The sequence below is a fragment of the Haliotis rubra genome, unplaced genomic scaffold, assembly GCF_003918875.1.
Source record: "Haliotis rubra isolate DU_JTF1 unplaced genomic scaffold, ASM391887v1 Scf24, whole genome shotgun sequence".
Lineage (NCBI taxonomy): Eukaryota > Metazoa > Mollusca > Gastropoda > Lepetellida > Haliotidae > Haliotis > Haliotis rubra.
This window is the reverse complement of record NW_025766447.1, coordinates 189,668-214,420: the sequence shown is the minus strand read 5'-3', so window position 1 is coordinate 214,420 and position 24,753 is coordinate 189,668. Positions and strand designations below refer to the sequence as shown.

Here is a 24,753-nt window from a genome sequence, read left to right as displayed (position 1 = left end):
TATTACATAGCACTGTACTACAGTGGAACATATATATTACATAGTACTGTACTACAGTGGACCATATATATTACATAGTACTGTACTACCATGGACCATATATATTACATAGTACTGTACTACCATGGACCATATATATTACATAGTACTGTACTACAGTGGACCATATATATTACATAGTACTGTACTGCCATGGACCATATATATTACATAGTACTGTAAACTACCATGGACCATATATATTACATGGTACTGTACTACCATGGACCATATATATTACATAGTACTGTACTACCATGGATCATATATATTACATGGTACTAAACTACCATAGACCATATATATTACATAGTACATGGACCATATACCGCATATTGCATGGTTCTGTACTACCATGGATCATATATATTACATAAAACTGTACTACCATGGACCATATATATCACATAATACTGTACTACCATGGACCATATATATTTTACATAATACTGTACTACCATGGACCATATATATTTACATAATACTGTACTACCATGGACCATATATATTACACATAGTACTGTACTACAGTGGACCATATATATATATTACATAGTACTGTACTACAGTGGACCATATATATTACATAGTACTGTACTACCATGGACCATATATATTACATGGTACTGTACTACCATGGACCATTTATATATTTACATTGTACTGAACTACCATGGACCATTTATATTACATAGTGCTGTACTACCATGGACCATATGTATATATATAGTACTGTACTACCATGGACCATATATATTACATAAAACTGTACTACCATGGACCATATATATTACATAGTACTGTACTACCATGGACCATATATATTACATAGTACTGTACTACCATGGACCATATATATTACATAGTACTGTACTACCATGGACCATATATATGACATAGTACTGTACTACCATGGACCATATATATTTACATAGTACTGTACTACAGTGGACCATATATATTACATAGTTGCTGTACTACCATGGACCATATATATTACATGGTACTAAACTACCATGGACCATTTATATTTTACATTGTGCTGAACTACCATGGACCATTTATATATTTACATTTGTACTGAACTACCATGGACCATATATATTTACATGGTATCGAACTACCATGGACCATATATATTTACATGGTACTGAACTACCATGGACCATATATATTTTACATTGTGCTGAACTACCATGGACCATATATATTATATGGTACTGCTACTACCATGGACCATATATATTACATAGTACTGTACTACCATGGACCATATATATTACATAGTACTGTGCTACAGTGGACCATATATATTACATGGTACTGTACTGCCATGGACCATATATATTACATAGTACTGTACTACCATGGATCATATATATTACATGGTACTCAACTACCATAGATCATATATATTACATAGTACTGTACTACCATGGGATCATATATATTACATGGTACTAAACTACCATAGACCATATATTACATAGTACAGTACTACAGTGGACCACGTACCGCATATTGCATGGTTCTGTACTACCATGGATCATATATATACATAAAACTGTACTACCATGGACCATATATATCACATAATGCTGTACTACCATGGACCATATATATCACATAATGCTGTACTACCATGGATCATATATATTACATAATACTGTACTACCATGGACCATGTATATTACATAGTACTCTACTACAGTGGACCATATATATTACATTAGTACTGTACTACAGTGGACCATATATATACATAGTACTGTACTACAGTGGACCATATATATTACATAGTACTGTACTACCATGGACCATATATATTACATGGTACTGTACTACCATGGACCATTTATATATTTACATTGTACTGAACTACCATGGACCATTTATATTACATAATTGCTGTACTACCATGGACCATATATATAATAAAGTACTGTACTACCATGGACCATATATATTACATAAAACTGTACTACCATGGACCATATATATTACATAGTACTGTACTACAGTGGACCATATATATTACATAGTACTGTACTACCATGGACCATATATATTACATAGTACTGTACTACCATGGACCATATATATGACATAGTACTGTACTACCATGGACCATATATAATACATAGTACTGTATTACAGTGGACCATATATATTACATAGTACTGTACTACCATGGACCATATATATTACATGGTACTAAACTACCATGGACCATTTATATATTTACATTGTACTGAACTACCATGGACCATTTATATATTTACATTGTACTGAACTACCATGGACCATATATATTTACATGGTATCGAACTACCATGGACCATATATATTTACATGGTACTGAACTACCATGGACCATATATATTTACATGGTACTGAACTACCATGGACCATATATATTATATAGTACTGCACTACCATGGACCATATATATTATTACATAGTGCTGTACTACCATGGACCATATATATATTACATAGTACTGTACTACAGTGGACCATATATATTACATAGTACTGTACTGCCATGGACCATATATATTACATAGTACTGTACTACCATGGATCATATATATTACATGGTACTCAACTACCATAGATCATATATATTACATAGTACTGTACTACCATGGATCATATATATTACATGGTACTAAACTACCATAGACCATATATATTACATAGTACAGTACTACAGTGGACCACGTACCGCATATTGCATGGTTCTGTACTACCATGGATCATATATATTACATAAAACTGTACTACCATGGACCATATATATCACATAATACTGTACTACCATGGACCATATATATCACATAATACTGTACTACCATGGATCATATATATTACATAATACTGTACTACCATGGACCATGTATATTACATAGTACTCTACTACAGTGGACCATATATATTACATAGTACTGTACTACAGTGGACCATATATATTACATAGTACTGTACTACAGTGGACCATATATATTACATAGTACTGTACTACCATGGACCATATATATTACATGGTACTGTACTACCATGGACCATTTATATATTTACATTGTACTGAACTACCATGGACCATTTATATTACATAGTACTGTACTACCATGGACCATATATATAATATAGTACTGTACTACCATGGACCATATATATTACATAAAACTGTACTACCATGGACCATATATATTACATAGTACTGTACTACAGTGGACCATATATATTACATAGTACTGTACTACCATGGACCATATATATTACATAGTACTGTACTACCATGGACCATATATATGACATAGTACTGTACTACCATGGACCATATATATTACATAGTACTGTACTACAGTGGACCATATATATTACATAGTACTGTACTACCATGGACCATATATATTACATGGTACTAAACTACCATGGACCATTTATATATTTACATTGTACTGAACTACCATGGACCATTTATATATTTACATTGTACTGAACTACCATGGACCATATATATTTACATGGTATCGAACTACCATGGACCATATATATTTACATGGTACTGAACTACCATGGACCATATATATTTACATGGTACTGAACTACCATGGACCATATATATTATATAGTACTGCACTACCATGGACCATATATATTACATAGTACTGTACTACCATGGACCATATATATTACATAGTACTGTACTACAGTGGACCATATATATTACATAGTACTGTACTGCCATGGACCATATATATTACATAGTACTGTACTACCATGGATCATATATATTACATGGTACTCAACTACCATAGATCATATATATTACATAGTACTGTACTACCATGGATCATATATATTACATGGTACTAAACTACCATAGACCATATATATTACATAGTACAGTACTACAGTGGACCACGTACCGCATATTGCATGGTTCTGTACTACCATGGATCATATATATTACATAAAACTGTACTACCATGGACCATATATATCACATAATACTGTACTACCATGGACCATATATATCACATAATACTGTACTACCATGGATCATATATATTACATAATACTGTACTACCATGGACCATGTATATTACATAGAACTCTACTACAGTGGACCATATATATTACATAGTACTGTACTACAGTGGACCATATATATTACATAGTACTGTACTACAGTGGACCATATATATTACATAGTACTGTACTACCATGGACCATATATATTACATGGTACTGCACTACCATGGACCATATATATTTACAAAGTACTGAACTTCCAGCTTGTCATATGACGGTCGATCAATCGTCGATATACAGACTTGACCTTTAACTGTTCAATGTCTGTCTCTGTGGTACAAACGGTACCCTAACTCCAGTAACAGACTGTCTGTGTGGTACAAACGGTACCCTAACTCCAGTAACAGACTGTCTCTGTGGTACAAACGTTACCCTAACTCCAGTAACGGCCTGTCTGTGTGGTACAAACGTTACCCTAACTCCAGTAACGGCCTGTCTGTGTGGTACAAACGTTACCCTAACTCCAGTAACGGCCTGTCTGTGTGGTACAAACGTTACCCTAACTCCAGTGACGACCTGTCTGTGTGGTACAAACGTTACCCTAACTCCAGTAACGGCCTGTCTGTGTGGTACAAACGTTACCCTAACTCCAGTAACGGCTTGTCTGTGTGGTACAAACGTTACCCTAACTCCAGTGACGGCCTGTCTCGGCTGTGGTACAAACGGTACCCCTAACTCCAGTGACGGCTGTCTCTGTTACCCTAACCCAGCAAACGGTGTCTGTGTGGTACAAACGGTACCCTAACCAGTGACGGCCTGTCTGTGTGGTACAAACGGTACCCTAACTCCAGTAACGGCCTGTCTGTGTGGTACAAACGTTACCCTAACTCCAGTAACGGCCTGTCTGTGTGGTACAAACGGTACCCTAACTCCAGTAACGGCCTGTATGTGTGGTACAAACGGTACCCTAACTCCAGTGACGGCCTGTCTGTGTGGGTACAAACGGTACCCTAACTCCAGTGACGGCCTGTCTGTGGTAGGTTACAAACGGTACCCTAACTCCAGTGACGGCCTGTCTGTGTGGTACAAACGGTACCCTAACTCCAGTAACGGCCTGTCTCTGTGGTACAAACGTTACCCTAACTCCAGTAACGGCCTGTATGTGTGGTACAAACGGTACCCTAACTCCAGTAACGGCCTGTCTGTGTGGTACAAACGTTACCCTAACTCCAGTGACGGCCTGTATGTGTGGTACAAACGGTACCCTAACTCCAGTGACGGCCTGTCTGTGTGGTACAAACGGTACCCTAACTCCAGTGACGGCCTGTCTGTGTGGTACAAACGGTACCCTAACTCCAGTGACGGCCTGTCTGTGTGGTACAAACGGTACCCTAACTCCAGTGACGGCCTGTCTGTGTGAATACGGTACAAACGGTACCCTAACTCCAGTAACGACCTGTCTGTGTGGTACAAACGTTACCCTAACTCCCTAGTGACGGCCTGTCTGTGTGGTACAAACGGTACCCTAACACCAGTGACGGCCTGTCTGTGTGGTACAAACGGTACCCTAACTCCAGTGACGGCCTGTCTGTGTGGTACAAACGGTACCCTAACTCCAGTGACGGCCTGTCTGTGTGGTACAAACGGTACCCTAACTCCAGTGACGGCCTGTCTGTGTGGTACAAACGTTACCCTAACTCCAGTAACGGCCTGTCTGTGTGGTACAAACGTTACCCTAACTCCAGTAACGGCCTGTCTGTGTGGTACAAACGTTACCCTAACTCCAGTAACAAACGTTATCTGTCTAACGACTGTCTGTGGTACAAACGTTACCCTAACTCCAGTAACGGCCTGTCTGTGTGGTACAAACGGTACCCTAACTCCAGTGACGGCCTGTCTGTGTGGTACAAACGGTACCCTAACTCCAGTGACGGCCTGTCTGTGTGGTACAAACGGTACCCTAACTCCAGTGACGGCCTGTCTGTGTGGTACAAACGGTACCCTAACTCCAGTAACGGCCTGTCTGTGGTACAAACGTTACCCTAACTCCAGTAACGGCCTGTCTGTGTGGTACAAACGTTACCCTAACTCCAGTAACGGCCTGTCTGTGTGGTACAAACGTTACCCTAACTCCAGTAACAGGCCTGTCTGTGTGGTACAAACGTTACCCTAACTCCGAGTCCAGTACGGCCTGTCTGTGTGGTACAAACGGTTACCCTAACTCCAGTAACGGCCTGTCTGTGTGGTACAAACGGTACCCTAACTCCAGTGACGGCCTGTCTGTGTGGGTACAAACGTTACCCTAACTCCAGTAACGGCCTGTCTGTGTGGTACAAACGTTACCCTAACTCCAGTGACGGCCTGTCTGTGTGGTACAAACGTTACCCCTAACACCAGTGACGGCCTGTCTGTGTGGTACAAACGGTACCCTAACTCCAGTGACGGCCTGTCTGTGTGGTGTACAAACGGTACCCTAACTCCAGTAACGGCCTGTCTGTGTGGTACAAACGGTACCCTAACTCCAGTAACGGCGGCCTGTCTGTGTGGTACAAACGTTACCCTAACTCCAGTAACGGCCTGTCTGTGTGGTACAAACGTTACCCTAACTCCAGTGACGGCCTGTCTGTGTGGTACAAACGGTACCCTAACTCCAGTGACGGCCTGTCTGTGTGGTACAAACGGTACCCTAACTCCAGTGACGGCCTGTCTGTGTGGTACAAACGTTACCCTAACTCCAGTGACGGCCTGTCTGTGTGGTACAAACGTTACCCTACGGTACCCTAACTCCAGTAACGGCCTGTCTGTGTGGGTACAAACGTTACCCTAACTCCAGTGACGGCTGTCTGTGTGGTACAAACGGTACCCTAACTCCAGTGACGGCCTGTCTGTGTGGTACAAACGGTTACCCTAACTCCAGTGACGGTCTGTGTGGTACCCCTGTCGGCCTGTGTGGGTACAAACGGTACCGGTACCTAACTCCAGTGACGGCCTGTCTGTGTTGGTACAAACGGTACAAACGTTACCCTAACTCCAGTAACGGCCTGTCTGTGGGTACAAACGTTACCCTAACTCCAGTAACGGCCTGTCTGTGTGGTACAAACGTTACCCTAACTCCAGTGACGGCCTGTCTGTGTGGTACAAACGGTACCCTAACTCCAGTGACGGCCTGTCTGTGTGGTACAAACGGTACCCTAACTCCAGTGACGGCCTGTCTGTGTGGTACAAACGTAGCGCTGTGGTACAAACGGTACCCTAACTCCAGTGACGGCCTGTCTGTGTGGTACAAACGGTACCCTAACTCCAGTGACCAGTAACGGTACCCCTGTCTGTGCCTGTCTGTGTGGTACAAACGTTACCCTAACTCCAGTAACGGCCTGTCTGTGTGGTACAAACGTTACCCTAACTCCAGTAACAGACTGTCTCTGTGGTACAAACGTTACCCTAACTCCAGTAACGGCCTGTCTGTGTGGTACAAACGGTACCCTAACTCCAGTGACGGCCTGTCTGTGTGGTACAAACGTTACCCTAACTCCAGTAACGACCTGTCTGTGTGGTACAAACGGTACCCTAACTCCAGTGACGGCCTGTCTGTGTGGTACAAACGTTACCCTAACTCCAGTAACGGCCTGTCTGTGTGGTACAAACGTTACCCTAACTCCAGTGACGGCCTGTCTGTGTGGTACAAACGGTACCCTAACTCCAGTAACGGCCTGTCTCTGTGGTACAAACGGTTACCCTAACTCCAGTGACGGCCTGTCTGTGTGGTACAAACGGTACCCTAACTCCAGTAACGGCCTGTCTGTGTGGTACAAACGGTACCCTAACTCCAGTAACGGCCTGTCTGTGTGGTACAAACGTTACCCTAACTCCAGTAACGACCTGTCTGTGTGGTACAAACGTTACCCTAACACCAGTGACGGCCTGTCTGTGTGGTACAAACGGTACCCTAACTCCAGTGACGGCCTGTCTGTGTGGTACAAACGGTACCCTAACTCCAGTGACGGCCTGTCTGTGTGGTACAAACGGTACCCTAACTCCAGTGACGGCCTGTCTCTGTGGTACAAACGTTACCCTAACTCCAGTGACGGCCTGTCTGTGTGGTACAAACGTTACCCTAACTCCAGTAACGGCCTGTCTGTGTGGTACAAACGGTACCCTAACTCCAGTAACGGCCTGTCTGTGTGGTACAAACGGTACCCTAACTCCAGTAACGGCCTGTCTGTGTGGTACAAACGTTACCCTAACTCCAGTAACGGCCTGTCTGTGTGGTACAAACGGCCTTACCCTAACTCCAGTAACGGCCTGTCTGTGTGGTACAAACGTTACCCTAACTCCAGTGACGGCCTGTCTGTGTGGTACAAACGGTACCCTAACTCCAGTGACGGCCTGTCTGTGTGGTACAAACGGTACCCTAACTCCAGTAACGGCCTGTCTGTGTGGTACAAACGGTACCCTAACTCCAGTAACGGCCTGTCTGTGTGGTACAAACGGTTACCCTAACTCCAGTAACGGCCTGTCTGTGTGGTACAAACGTTACCCTAACTCCAGTAACGGCCTGTCTGTGTGGTACAAACGTTACCCTAACTCCAGTGACGGCCTGTCTGTGTGGTACAAACGTTACCCTAACTCCAGTAACGGCCTGTCTGTGTGGTACAAACGTTACCCTAACTCCAGTGACGGCCTGTCTGTGTGGTACAAACGGTACCCTAACTCCAGTGACGGCCTGTCTGTGTGGTACAAACGGTACAACTCCAGTGACGGCCTGTCTGTGTGGTACAAACGGTACCCTAACTCCAGTGACGGCCTGTCTGTGTGGTACAAACGTTACCCTAACTCCAGTAACGGCCTGTCTGTGTGGTACAAACGGTACCCTAACTCCAGTAACGGCCTGTCTGTGTGGTACAAACGTTACCCTAACTCCAGTGACGGCCTGTCTGTGTGGTACAAACGTTACCCTAACTCCAGTAACGGCCTGTATGTGTGGTACAAACGTTACCCTAACTCCAGTGTCGGCCTGTATGTGTAGTACATACGTACTCACCTATTATCCGTTGATAAACATACCAGCTGCTTCAGTGGTATCGCACAATTGCCAATGTTCAGTTGTTTGATGTGATATTTATGTCTGGTTTTCTAAGCATTTCCTGACATCGTAATGAGAGGTTAGATAACATACTAGAATACTTAAAAAATATACTATTTTGAAATTGAAAAAAACACGGCCAGATTGCAAAATATTTTTAAACCAATCTATATAGAGCGTCACAATATGAATACGTGACCTTCAAACAGTCACAGTGGCGTATGCACTTGAAAATTCGATTACATTCTTTGAACATGTTCAGAAAGACAATGTTGCAAGAGCCGTTTACGTTTTGACACCTTGTCTCCCCAAAAGCCAGTGCTAAACACGCAGATTGTCGGCTTTCGTACGAATTCTTTGATTTGTTTGTTCTTGAAAGACTCCGATGGAAATATTGAAGGCTCGCTCGTGTTGATTGTTGGCTGTACACGCCGAACCGATGGATCAGGCAGGTCTCTGTTCAGGATGCTGGTGTAGAGTCAAGGTTGACTGCTGGGACAGCGGAACAAGCGATGTGGGGGTGACGTTCTCTCTTGTCACTGGAAAAGGGCTGAAGTGATTTCCAAGGAACTTAAAGTATTTGGATACAAAATCACATCTTCACTCAGGCATATCAGCTATTTAATGTTTTATACAAAATGTGGCAGAACATTACATGACCTTTCGTCATTATAACAATATATTACCCTTCGTCATGGCAACAAGGTATACTTCGTCATTGTAACAAGGTATATTCCCTTCGTCATCGTATGAAGATATGACCTTTCGTCATTGTAACAAGATATACTCCTTCGTCATTGTAACAAGATATGACCTTTCGTCATGGCAACAAGATATACTCCCTTCGTCATTGTAACAAGATATGACCTTTCGTCATTGTAACAAGATATACTCCCTTCGTCATTGTAACAAGGTATGACCTTCCGTCATTGTAACAAGATATACTCCCTTCGTCATCGTAACAAGATGTGACCTTTCGTCATTGTAACAAGATATGACCTTTCGTCCAAGATCCTTCGTCATCGTAACAAGATAACAAGATATACTCCTTCGTCATTGTAACAAGATATACCCTTCGTCATTGTAACAAGGTATTCCCTTCATCATCGTATGAAGATATGACCTTTCGTCATTGTAACAAGATATACTCCCTTCGTCATTGTAACAAGATATGACCTTTCGTCATTGCATGTACTCCCTTCGTCATTGTAACAAGAGATATATTCCCTTCGTCATTGTAACAAGATATACTCCCTTCGTCATTGTAACAAGATATGACCCTTCTTCATCGTAAGAACATATGACCTTTCGTCATTGTAACAAGATATGGCTCTTCGTCATCGTAAGAACATATGACCTTTCGTCATTGTAACAAGATATGGCTCTTCGTCATTGTAACAACATATGACCTTTCGTCATTGTAACAAGATATGGCTCTTCGTCATTGTAACAACATATGACCTTTCGTCATTGTAACAAGATATGGCTCTTCGTCATCGTAACAAGATATGACCTTTCGTCATTGTAACAAGATATACTCATTTACTCGTCATTTCGCCATTGTAACAAGATATATGACCTTTCGTCATTGTAACAAGATATGACTCTTCGTCATCGTAACAAGATATGACCTTTCGTCGTCATTGTAACAAGATATGACCCTTCGTAACAAGATATAACAACGTCATTGTAACAAGATATACTCCTTTCATCATTGTAACAAGATATGGCTCTTCGTCATCGTAACAAGATATGACATTTCAATATATGCCCCTGTCATTATAACAAGATATGCCTTTTTCATCATTGTAACAATATATTCCTCTTTTATCATTGTAACAAGATATGCCCCTTCTTATCTTTGAAACAAAACATGCCCCTTTTAGAATTGTAAGAAGGTAACAAGGCATGATATCTACTCGAACGTAAGATAAATCTCCGATCATACTGGAAGCTGACAAGCCGATTGTTTTATGATTTCCACGATTTAATTTAACTTCCATGTCATGAACAAATCTAATACACACAATGATGCTGCACGTTTTCATAACGTTTCAGCTCTTAAGGCCTTGTAATTCCAGTTCTCATGGTCTTGTAGCTTCAGCTCATATGGCCTTTTAGTTTCAGCTCTCTTGGCCTTGTGGTTTCATCTCAAATAACCTCGTAGCTTCAGCTCATATAGTCTTGTAGCTTCAGCTCATAGAAGATATTAGAGCAATGAACTACTAAATACCATTGTTGTGTTCATGTTGTTTTCTGTATCAGAAAAATATATATTGTTGTTCTGCTGAACGTCTTGTCAATATTTCAAAGTTCTATTCAGAGTGTTGTCTTCGAGAAAAAGTTTTACATTACATTTAATACATCCAGGTCCGTCCTTACAGTCGATGCGAACAAGGTGAGGGAGGAAGGGTGTGTGAGCAGGGACATATTATATCATAAACATACCAACAGTTAATGTCGGCAACTGATATACAGCCATCCAACAAATGATGAACAAGAACGTATTCTCTAAGATTCGTGTAAGCTATTGACCTGGACATTGGTTGTCTAGAGTGAGCACGGTGACATGCTAACAGGCTATAGACAGAAACTAAGGCATCGTATTATCTTGCCCTAACATCAGCTATGTTTAGACATAACACGCATTGATAAAGAAAAGGAAAACAATTAAAATCATTGACGTTTCTGATAATTAAACCAACTCAAGTCTTGCAACACCCTGATGTGAGCTACTAGAGCAAATTTTGAGGGTGGCGTTGGACGTGCTCTTGTTGTGCCTCTCTGGCGTTCAGTTGGTCCACGTGTTGAACTAGGCCCCCATTGATTTAGTTCTACTTGCTCTGGCACTCCGCCAACGTCAGAAGTCAAACAGATGTCTACGTTCCTCGCAAGAAATAATTTGCAAAACTGTTTACCTGGGTTTAGATGCTCCCAAGAACGACAAATGAAAAAGGTCCTAATATGGGCTTAATGATTTTCTGATACTTGATGCAGTCCGGACTCTTTGTGACCTTCATTTGACATTCAGTGGAGATGGTTTTGTGCTTTTGATTGTAGAGGACTACTTTACAGGCAGAACTGAGTTTAAAACGTAATGAGAGTTGTAGGGAAACAGAATGGCGACTTTTTAGGAAGAAATGAGTCCTTTAATGAATTCGGAAACCTCTATGGCGGTGGTTTTATGTTTTCAAACAGTAATGCCAGGCGTCTGACTGACTGGTAATTAAAGGTGTAAACTGACCTACTAATGCTGCGCTAGACATATTGTTGTGTATATTTCACACATAATGCAGTGGCATATATAGCGTATGTAATGTAATTGTCTGCAAACTGCACTAGAAATACTGGGGATCGTATCGTATAGTGCGTTTTTAACACTAGTGTGGATACTGAACTAATACTGCAAGGATGTATATTGAATAATACTGTATGGGTATATATTGAACTAATACTGTATGGGTGTATATTGAACTAATAATGTATGGGTGCATATTGAACTAATACTGTATGGGTGTATATTGAACTAATACTGTATGGGTGTATATTGAACTAATACTGCATGGGTGCATATTGAACTAATACTGTATGGGTGTATATTGAACTAATAATGTATGGGTGTATATTGAACTAATAATGTATGGGTGTATATTGAACTAATAATGTATGGGTGTATATTGAACTAATAATGTATGGGTGTATACTGAACTAATACTGCATGGGTGTATATTGAACTAATACTGCATGTATAATGCATGGGTGTATATTGAACTGAACTAATATACTGTATGGGTGTATATTGAACTAATAATGTATGGGTGTATACTGAACTAATACTGTATGGGTGCATATTGAACTAATACTGTATGGGTGTATATTGAACTAATACTGTATGGGTGTATATTGAACTAATACTGCAAAGATGTATATTGATCTAATACTGTATGGGTGTATATTGAACTAATACTGTATGGGTGTATATTGAACTAATACTGCATGGGTGTATATTGAACTAATACTGTATGGGTGTATATTGAACTAATACTGCATGGGTGTATATTGAACTAATACTGTATGGGTGTATATTGAACTAATACTGCATGGGTGTATATTGAACTAATACTGCAAAGATTTATATTGATCTAATACTGTATGGGTGTATATTGAACTAATACTGTATGGGTGTATATTGAACTAATACTGTATGGGTGTATATTGAACTAATACTGTATGGGTGTATATTGAACTAATACTGTATGGGTATATATTGAACTAATACTGTATGGGTGTATATTGAACTAATACTGTATGGGTGTATATTGAACTAATATTGCATGGGTGTATATTGAACTAATACTGCATGGGTGTATATTGAACTAATACTGCATGGGTGTATATTGAACTAATACTGTATGGGTGTATATTGAACTAATACTGCATAGGTGTATATTGAACTAATACTGTATGGGTATATATTGAACTAATACTGCAAAGATGTATATTGATCTCATACTGCATGGGTGTATATTGAACTAGTACTGCAAGTATGTATATTGAACTAGTACTGCAAGTATGTATATGGAACTAGTACTGCAAGGATGTATGGCGGGTTTGAAATGCATGGGAAGGATACAATGACTACGGAGAAAATACATGAAATATTTCGATAAAGCCCTCGCAAAGCACCTGGCTGTGTCACATAGGACATTTCTGAAGGATGAGAAAGGAGGGCAGCGTTAAACCCTTGTCTAACAATGACCTCACTTCCTGGTGGGAACCTGACCTCAAATCCCGCCTTATCCAGCCCAGAACAAACAGCATCGCGTCCCCACTGACAACCCCCCTCCTCAAGGCCTCCACGCAGTCAAACTGCCCACCCCATGCATCCAAACAAACACAGCTAAGATAAAAAGTCCAACCAGGACATACAGTTGTCGGCTGATGTCAACCCCTCTATGACAGCCCTCAGCAATCAGCAAGTCACATGCGCAGGAGCATAAAATGACTGTCAAACCATCAATTTGAAATATGTTTCACAAACCTGTTTGATTGATGTTTCCTCTGTGCATAATAAATGAAAAGGAACAAATGGGGAGGGACCATATTCCTTGAGATTAGGTATAAGTTGAGTTGGAAAGGGAGAATGGGGTACGTTCTGTAAGAGAAAGAGCAGTTAGAGAGAGGGTGGGATTTTCCATGCCTTGCGGAAGAATATGAAAGATTTGATATACGTGGATTGTATTGATAAGGATGTTGTGAAGTATATTCTTTGTGTGTTTATGGTTGGGATAAGATATCGGGAGTATAAGGTTTCAGTAAGATGGGTTAATCCATATACTGTGATTAAATGGTCGCGACAAAACACTTTCTAGAAATTTCATAGGAAATCTCTGCTGAAAGAAGAATCGACTGTACGATTCCTACAATATCATGGTTATGTGTTTATGAACAGCTATCAAACAGTGATGACATCATTTGAAACGTGGTAGCCGACACAAACACATGCAAAGGAATGTCATTTGTTCACCTGAAAAACACACGAGAACGTACACTACGAGTCAAAATAGTAGCTTGCAGCAGATATCGTGCTTGTCACTCACATGTAAACCATGCCATAACAGAATTGGTCTCATGTCTTTGAGTTGACTGTGACCAACGCCACCGAGAGGCTACAAGGCCGCTACATACCGTGACTATTGAAGATTCCGTACAGCGTCTCATCTGCTGAGTGAGCCTCCCAGGCGGTGATTGGCTGGTGGGTCTCGTGTCCTAGGTAACCGTACGGGTCGTCGTCATCTATTAAGGATAACTCAACGTAAAATGCATTTAACGATAAAATTAACTGAATACACTAAATACAATAAATGTCATATGTTAAATATATAAGTATTGTTGAGTGTAATAAACGCATACCGGACAGACACATACCGGACAGACAGCATGTCCGTCATAGTGGTGTAGTGGATAGAGCGTCTGCTTGGTGAACCGAAGGCCGCGGCGGTGTCATACCGAAACATGGTATTTGTTCTTGCCAAGGGCTCGTCGATAAAACAAGGACTATTTAGCTCGGAGTCAGTGTACTGTGTCTAAGTGGGGTGTGTTACAATGCGACTAGGTAATTCGTTGGACCAGCATTGTATATCCAGCATTCCCCAGACAAGTCTAAACACAGACACAGAAATACACAGATACAATTAGTTCAAATCGGGTACACTCCAAACCACGAACGGCGGCACATAAGTATATTCATATTATTCATATCATACACATCATATCAAGATGGCAGATGTATCCAATGTTCTCTATTTGATTTTATCAATTGTACAATAATGTGGCCATTTTTTTAAGTCCATGACTTACAAAAGTTTAGCAATTTACACAGATTACACAGATAAATTCAGAAAGAATTAAATCGATTGTTTATTTGCTTCCCATCTGTTCAACCCATCATGAGTCCAGGTGACAAGTAACCTATCGATGCGGTATGTGGAAGGAGTGGGATCACTGGGTGTTTTTAATCAGGTGTCTGTGGTGCTCCAGTGATACAACTGATTGTTTCAGGTAACGATCGGAGTCGATGTTTCTGTAGCTTAATGTGTATTATTATTTTAATATATATTGCACTGTGTGAACAAATCGTTTTGAACCTGTTTTATAGGCTATTGGTTAATATTGTTTTACATTTTACTTACCGCATCAAAATAAAGTCACTTTAGACCTCGAGAGCTGGTATGAGTTTAGTGTGCTGGTTGGTTGGTTTATTGTTTAACGCCGCACTCAGCAATATTCCAGCTATAATCGAGCCTGGACCAGACAATCCAGTGATCAACAACATGAGCATCGATCTGCGCAAATGGGAACCGATGACATGTGTCAACCAAGTCAGCGAGCCTCAGCACTCGATCCCGTTAGTCGCATGGGTTAATGAAGACCACTAACCCGGATCTTCACGGGTGTTCAGTGTGTATACACTTGACAAACATTCAAATTAAACGTGGATGTATGCTCTTAAATGCGACATTCAATGTGCACACATTTAATCTTTAATAGTGACAGCTGTATGGAACTAAAATTCATCGATATAATAATATGATAATGGGACAAATATGGTTACATATGAAAGCAGTATATGGAATCAGATATGTAAAGCAAATTATCGGCAGCCATTTGATGTTTTGTGAGTTAGACGGCAACCATCTTGAACTGATGTGTTTTGTGTTGTGTTGTGAGTAAGACGGCAACCAGCTTGTGAGTTAGACGGCAACAGCTTGAACTGATGTTTTGTGAGTTAGACGGCAACCAGCTTGAACTGATGTTTTGTGAGTTAAACCAGCGATGTTTGTGAACTTGTTGATGTTTTGTGTTAGACGGCAACCAGCTTGAACTGATGTTGTGAGTTGTTTTGTGCAGCTTAACTGACGGCAACCAGCTTGAACTGATGTTTTGTGAGTTAGACGGCAACCAGCTTGAACTGATGTTTTGTGAGTTAAGACGGCAACCAGCTTGAACTGATGTTTTGTGAGTTAGACGGCAACCAGCTTGAACTGATGTTTTGTGAGTTAGAACCAGCTTGAACTTGATGTTTTGTGAGTTAGACGGCAACCAGCTTGAACTGATGTTTTGTGAGTTAGACGGCAACCAGCTTGAACTGACGTGTGTTGTGAATGTTTTGTGGGTAAGACGGCAACCAGCTTGAACTGATGTTTTGTGAGTTAGACGGCAACCAGCTTGAACTGATGTGTGTTGTGATGTTGATGTTGATGGCAACCATTTTCTGTAACAAGTCACTCTGTAGAAATCCTGTATCAAGAATACGCATGTGTGCCGAACAGAAAACATCCACCTTGTACAACTTTTACTACAAATGGGGCACACACTGGCACCAATACATACATATAGGTTTCCTTCATACACAATCGCAATACAATAACAACACAGTTATCTCAAACAGAATGTTGTGACATCTTCTAAACTCGCAAACCAGTAACCTGCAGCTGTGGACGGTGCCAACATCTCCAAATTAAAATAGGTGAAATAAACGATGTCGTACTTACCATAATTAGCTTCTCTCTCGTTCACACCTCCCATGATGAATAAGTGTCACGGTCTATTACAGGTTATAACTGGTTACATCACGAGGTTCGTGTACAGTATATATAACGGTATCCAATACTTGGTGGGGATTATCGCTGTTGTCCACAGTGGATAAATCTATATGTTTCGACCACTGGTCTCCCGTCAGCTGACCATGACATTCGGTCCCTGTTACATTCAGAAAATAATAACCGAATATATAAAAATATGTTTATCCGTGAAATAAGACTATATCAGACACCTTGGAGTACCAGGCCTAGTTTGAGGAGTCCTTGGAGTCATGTGACTTGAATGCGACATGCTTGTTGGAGGTCGATACAGGCCCATACAGACTGACAGTGCCCTGACCAATCATGATCCACAGCCTTGTTTGTTGTCTCCCCATCGATCCCACTGGCTCATACCTCAACGGCCCTAAATACCTTGCTTGTTATTTAGCTTAATACATGGCTAAGATACGTGGGCTCAATACCACAAGACTTGGTGAAAACGTTTACGAAGGAGACACGGATACAGAGTACTGAAATAATTAGAATGTTAAACAGTGACAAAATTTGTCTTCCATAGTCACAAGAAATTTCTAAACGGATTCATGGTTCGATTCTGACTAATCATAACGGAATCACTGTGGAGAAGTGACGATGTCAGATGCTCGAGAAAGGTGAGCGTATCCTGCCTCGCCGTTGGTAAAACAGGAGCAAAAACATGTGTTCACCTGTAATAATGTATGGTCAAAATAGGAAACTGCATCTGACATAATGTTTGTCACAGATGTGCCAAATATGGAAATGTCCTCCACCTGTCTCTCATAAAACTGTTGCAAGCAGTTGATGGCCATCTGGACACAAGCCCTACAACGCCGCCACAGTGACAGATCACCTAACAGCATCTGTAGAAGGGGTAGCATGAGAGTCTTAGGCGCTGCAGTAGACTTTTGCAGAGTTGCGTCCCTTAGCCGCGAAAGTCACCAAATCCTTGCATCTGAGGTTCGAATCCAGGTCCTCTCAGATTATGATGCTAAGATTGTCAGCACCATACACATGTTCGTGGGTGGTAATTATCTGCTCCCCTTCCACATGAAGCTTACACACCGTGATATAAATGAAATACTGATCACCGCGGTGTTAAACCCAACTCACTCAATGAACACTTTATACAGTACAGGGGCGGATACAGCTTTTTTAGAAAGGGGGGGTGCACATGTCATTTTCATCCGAGTTTCAATGGTCATTTAATAAACTTTCAGGACAAAGGGGTGCTTTTCTGGATCAGTATGAAAAGGACACTGCTCTACTGTTTGGTACACGCCCACAGCCCTGGTACTCAGTCTACTACTGACTCTGTAAAAAGTGACACAGGGCTTAACGACAAGTCTGAACACAAACAATTTTGATTGGAACAAGCAGCAACAAACTGAAAAGTAGCCCCAGACTTTCAGACAATGTATACTTACTTATTTAGCGATAAAGGGTTCCAGTAATGGCGGAGTGGAAGGGGTTATAATATGGTTATGGACTGAGAAAAATGTGACACATTAAACAAATTAAATTATCAAAGATGGCGAATGACTGACTGATTGATTGACTGAAACGTGGCATGCGTCGTTGCGAGCGTTAAGAAAAACAGTTCTGAAAACAGTTATCAGTCGCCGCGACTGCCGGAAAAATGCGTTCTTATAGGCCGATTTTTCACATGTTCCGTGTTAAAGGGCTACCACAAACCAACCTATCTCTAGTCTCTCAAAACCAGTTTGCTGATACAGGCACATCACGTTCCATGGACATCACCGTCACGGCTCTCGTGGTTGTACACCGGACGTTGATAAATTACGTGCGCTTCGCCACACCAGCCTTTGTGCCATTCGTCAACACTCCTCCCTTTCCGAAACCTGTTTTCCGCTTGGCCCGGAATAACACGAGTTGGTCACGAACGGAATCCACTGGAACAGCGATAGCGCCACAAACAGCGGCTGAGCGATATTTTAGGACTGCTTCATTATCCTTTTCAAGTTCATGGATAACCAACAATGTCCCCAAAGTACAATGGTAGTATGAACTAAATACCTGCTTTCATGAATGAAATATGATGAAAATAAAACAAACATAATATTCTTCATATTAACATATTTTTTTAACACATAAAATCAATATTAGACAACATTTTGATATCACATACAATTACAAACAGGAAACAATATTTGGTGATAATTTTGTGTCCTCAATAATTACTACACAGTGGAAGAAAAGATGTTTGAGTGGCATACATTAGGGGAAGGGTAGTTCTAGACCTGGTGTGTGCAGTGAAGCTAATTGAAGGAAGACCTCCTCAATCTCAAACTTATAATTAATGTACATTAGTGGTGAGTAACTTTCTACAACAAAATCTGGAGTGTATTTGCTTACTATAGGAATATGCAGAACATGAAACAAGAACAGGTGTGATAATATTCATGGCTGGAATTTGCTGCCCCTTGTACAGATAATTTGATCATCCTTCATATTTACATCTTCCAGGAAACTCACTGGCTGTTATATAAGGGTACAATGTGTTGGTTACCCTGAACATTTGATTCCCAGTAAGTCGTCACAGCTTGGCGAAACTGTCATCACTGTTCAACTATGTGCCAGAGCTTGACAGAGCAATTACTGATGTTCAGTTAGTCGTCACAGCTTGGCAAGGCTGCAGTTGGTGTTCAGCCCAAGCCAGAGCATGGCAGAGCAATTATATTGCTGTTGAGTCAGTTGTCACAGCTTGACGGAGCTGCCATTGCTATCAGCCACGTGCCAGAGCTTGACAGAGCTGTCATTGCTGTTCGGTCAGTCGCCAGAGCTTGACAGAGCCATCATCACTGCAAGATGCCAGAAGTCCTGCCACTTTGGGGTTCCAGGTGACGCAGTTGACATCCTGTGAATGTGCCCCATGAACAGTAGTCAGCAAACTGAAATGTGGCTGGTTCACATCAGACCCTGCGTCTTCCACAAACACCCTCACTGCATCATCGCCAGCTGCTGTCGCAATGTGCCCCGTCAGGTGACTCCAGTCAATGGAATAGACGCACCTGGAATGGTAGCCAGACAGGGTACAGACACACTTCCATGTGGGGTCACTGCCCACGGTGACCACACCCTCCTTGTTCCCTGGGACATACTCCTGCCAGACCTTCACTAATGTATCATCGCTGCAGGATGCCAAGCGCGTCCCTGATTTGTCGAATGATATGTCCCACACGGTGGAGGTGTGGGACTCCAGCGTGGAACAACACGTCCAGTCATCGTTGTCCTCCCTCAGAAACTTGATGGTGTCGTCGTAGCTGCAGGAGACGAGGATGTCCCTGGTGGGGTGCCAGGCCAGGTGTTTCACGTCCTGGGTGTGTACACTCAACACACTGGCACACTCATACTCCTCCTCGTCTGTCACTGAAACAACAAGGAGTAATACCAAGGTACTGCAGTATAAACATGATAAAGGGTAAACAGGGCTCGATTTAAGTGATGTTTACCTACTTTCACCAGGTGCAACCTAAGATAAAAACCTAGCTGCACCAGCCAACTTCCAGTTGCACTGATTTCATGGCAATATGTAATGAAAGAAATATGCTATTGAATTATTTAGATGTTTTATTCAGAAGTTTACCCACTAAAAAAATTACCTGCACCTGGTGCAAGTTAGAATAATAACTACGTTGCACTTTGTAATATTGGCTTGCACCAGTGCAAGTAACAAAGCACTAAATCGAGCCCTGGTAAAGTTTACATATTGTCCATGATGTCAATAACAGTGACAATCAAATACCTTGTTGAAACACATAATGTGGCGTGGAGCACAGTGGTGTAGTGGTTAGCATGCTGGCCTCTCACGCCAAAGGCCCGGGTTTGAATCCCGGTGGAGACACCAAAATTTGTGACCTGGGTCTCATACTGTGTTGTGTCCCTGGGCAAGGCACTTCGTCCACATTGCACTCAGTCCACCCAGCTATTCAAAATGGGTACCTGAGAAGCGGATGTACAGACCTATACGGTCACGCGAAGTGCTTAGTAGCGGCTTTGAAAGTACAATTCTGTCAGGGTAATAATGTATCGCCAAAGAGCAGCATCATGTTGGATTCTAGGCGCATAATTAGTATTACTATTATTGTTATTATTATTATTGTATATTATGCCAGTTGTTTTGGTTCACTTTCCTTTTTATCTTGCATCTTTATCATGAGTTAATGTTCCATTTCTTCTTTAACTACTGCTAATAGCTACTATTATGTTCGACATATGGATTGAACACACCAAATAATTCACAACTTTGATATGGTTTGTGATGATATGAATATTTACATGTTCAGTGTTGATGGAAACAAATACTACAATCAGACTTTGGTCACGTTGACATGCCCCACGGACTGACTGCAATATAGACTGTATACAAGCAACTGGATGGTCAAATAAACTCAGTTGTAGCCATGGTAACATCCCATTCATTTTACAGTCAATTCAATCTGTATTTCTTTTTTAAACTTTGACAATCCCTTTCATACTTCGCACAAGGCTTCACAAAATATTTATAATTATTGGTTGAAATTTCGTCCGTGGGTGAGAATTGTGCACTGTTGTCAGTCAAAAAGGTCGATTTAAGTTAATTAAAGATCGAAATGAGTAGTTTTAATGACAGGGTTTCATTTATAACGCTGCCAATTAGTGTATATGTGATCTTTAAGTCATCACCCGGTGACCCGTAAAATCCATGGATCAGACTCGCAAGTAGAAAGGCCCAGTAAAATACCTGAAACATCACTCAATAAATCTACACACTGATTGAGGATTTTCATCTGATAATAAACTACCATTTGAAATCCTCATGTTAATGATCCTTATATATTCAAATCTGTTTACAACTGATGATGTCTAACAACATCTAAACATGTCCAAAGCAGAAATTAGCAGCTAACCTTCCCAGATCCACACACTCTTGTCCCGACTACATGTAGCCAGCATGTTTCCTGTGGGCGCCCACACCACACACTTCACCTCATTCTCGTGGCCCTCCAGGGTGGCAATGCACTCAAACTCCCCTTCCTTCCGACTCCATATGCATGTGGTTGCATCGAAGCTGGCACTGGCGAGGTAGTTGCCGCATGGGGACCATGACACTGACCGGATTGTCCGCTGGTGGGCGTCGGTCAGCACTGTCTTACATACCCAGTTGTCTCCCTCCTGTCCCCAGATGCGGACACTCTTGTCCCCACTGCACGAGGCAAGCAACGTCCCTGAGGGGTTCCATGCCAGGCCCCACACTCTCTCTTCATGCCCTGTCAGGGCACACATCTCTACCAGACCATTCATTGATGTCTCCTTCTTTGCCCTGAAACACTGGTACATGGAAATGTATTGAAAGACACACATCTAGCACATTAATATCTTCTACTTCACACTGAAACATCATCATGATGAGTGAGTTAAGTTTTACGCCGCTTTTAGCAATATTCCAGCAACATCATGGCAGGGGACACCCAAAATGGTCTTCATACATTGTGCCTATGTGGGGAATAGAACCAGGGTCTTCGGCGTGAACCACTAAACCACTTGGCTAACCCACTGCCCCTGATGATGATGGTGACGATGATGATGATGATGATGATGATGATGATGATGATGATGATGATGATGATGGTGGTGGTGTTGGGTTGGGTGTGTGGTCGGTGATGATGGTGGTGATGATGGAGAAGTATTAATCAGTAACATATTTTTGGGAAATTTTTATCAAGTTCATTGGTTTGTGATACTCCCTCATTGAAACACAAACGGACATCCTTTACTGTGAGTCCTCTAATACTTTAACTAACATGTGTTCTGTCATATGACTAACACCTGTTCTGAAGTTGAAGTTCTGTACAGCAAGTGAAATGAATGCTTTTAATATTAAGCATGGCAGAATAGCACCCAGCAACAGGTCTGACGACTTTGGCTTTATTGATAACAATATTAACCTTGACTAAACTGCAGATTGGATGACAAGTGATCCACGGTTTGGAGAGTTATTTCACCACTTGGCATGCTATCGGTAATTTACTGGCTACTGGCTCAACCTCAGGTAGATCTGTTATTATCATCAGTCATATTGTGCCTAAGTTTGTCAACTTCCAGATGTCACGTGCATAACACACATGCATGTGTACTCAAAATATTTCCGATGTTTTTGGTCACCTTCGTCACACTGGGCACCTCACCTTTAATGACGATTCGATCAATAGGTCCAACCGAACGACAAACCACGATGTTAGGGATGTCCAAGCTCCTCTACAATACCGTTATGTTAGGTTCCGCGTGAGGACTTTTGACTGTCTGTTGCAAGCTCCTCACACTCCAAACTGACGCGCATGACTAATTTGCACTATATCTGTCGTTAAACTTCGCTGTGGGGAGCTCAGTAGAAAATTCTTTTGTCACTGCAAGGAGCTCGTAAAACTCCTGACGATTGACTGGGCTCCTGTCTACAAGATGTATAGCCTGGGAAAGCACCCAGGAAATGAGCTACAATACAACATTCAGTACAGATTGCACTCTATATAAAGACTGATTGTGGTCGTTATTACAGCTAGGGAAGAACTGCGACTTATAAATTGTGATAATAATTTTGTAGAAGATGATGCCATGTTTGTATTAATTAATATATGAAGTATAGGCCTATATGATTTCTTCGTAATAAATAATTACCTTGAATACACAATGCCATTTAGTAGGGTCAGATGTAACATGTTATATTTGGGAATACACTTTCTCAGTAAAGTACAGATTCTAGTACTTTGTTGGGTTGAGTCACATTTGGGATTCGAACCCACATCCTCAGAGTCAGGCACCAAATCGCCAGCACACATTCTCAAGTCAGCCGCTTGTCCCGCTCAGCCACCGCGGCTTCACAAGGAGCTAGTCCAGCATATAACTAGACGATACCAAGGTGATGTAGGCCTTGGCTGGAATACGAGTTTATTCATATGAACTACACAAGGAGCGGGTTATGCTACCCCACCGCCCTATGTACAACGCATTATGGGGCGGTGGGGTGGCCTAATGGATAAAGCGTCCGTTCGTAAGCTGAAGACCCGGGTTCGATTCCCCATGGGTACAACGTGTGAAGCCGTGGTGTTCCCCGCCGTGTGAAGCTAAATGCTGCGAAGTCACTCACTACAACGCAATATAGTGCAACCCTTTCATCAAAAGTTTTATATTCTCTTATTGACATCATATATCATATATATACACCATCATGCATTCTTTATGTCCACCATTTTGACTCTTGTGAAGGTTTTAACTGTTAAATTCCAGAATAATAGATTTTCCGCGAATCAATGTTTCATACATGCAATAATACAGCACCATTGTGAATATGGGCTGATCAATGACATACATTTTTCTGGAATACAGACGTGTTAATTATTTAGACTATGGAAGCTTAGTAAGTCATGTACAAATGTAGTAAATAAACATTGCTTGTTTTTACTAACTTTGTCAG

At 41.4% G+C, this 24,753-nt stretch overlaps 1 protein-coding gene across 2 annotated transcripts; it reads right to left on the bottom strand.

Annotated features, from left to right (window-relative positions):
• Positions 1-19,367: 19,367 nt before the first annotated feature.
• Positions 19,368-23,619, bottom strand: LOC124278573 (probable cytosolic iron-sulfur protein assembly protein CIAO1). 2 transcript variants are annotated; one of them, XM_046714310.1, is made up of 3 exons: positions 23,471-23,619; positions 22,193-22,605; positions 19,368-20,672 (listed from the first exon to the last, which is right to left on the bottom strand). In XM_046714310.1, exons 2-3 carry the CDS (start codon positions 22,584-22,586, stop codon positions 20,059-20,061), a joined length of 1,008 nt encoding a protein of 335 aa, XP_046570266.1. In that variant the 5' UTR covers positions 22,587-22,605; positions 23,471-23,619; the 3' UTR covers positions 19,368-20,058. The 2 variants fall into 2 exon arrangements, with proteins under 2 accessions (XP_046570266.1, XP_046570265.1); XM_046714309.1 differs by having other exon boundaries at positions 22,193-22,613; positions 23,471-23,618.
• Positions 23,620-24,753: the final 1,134 nt, after the last annotated feature.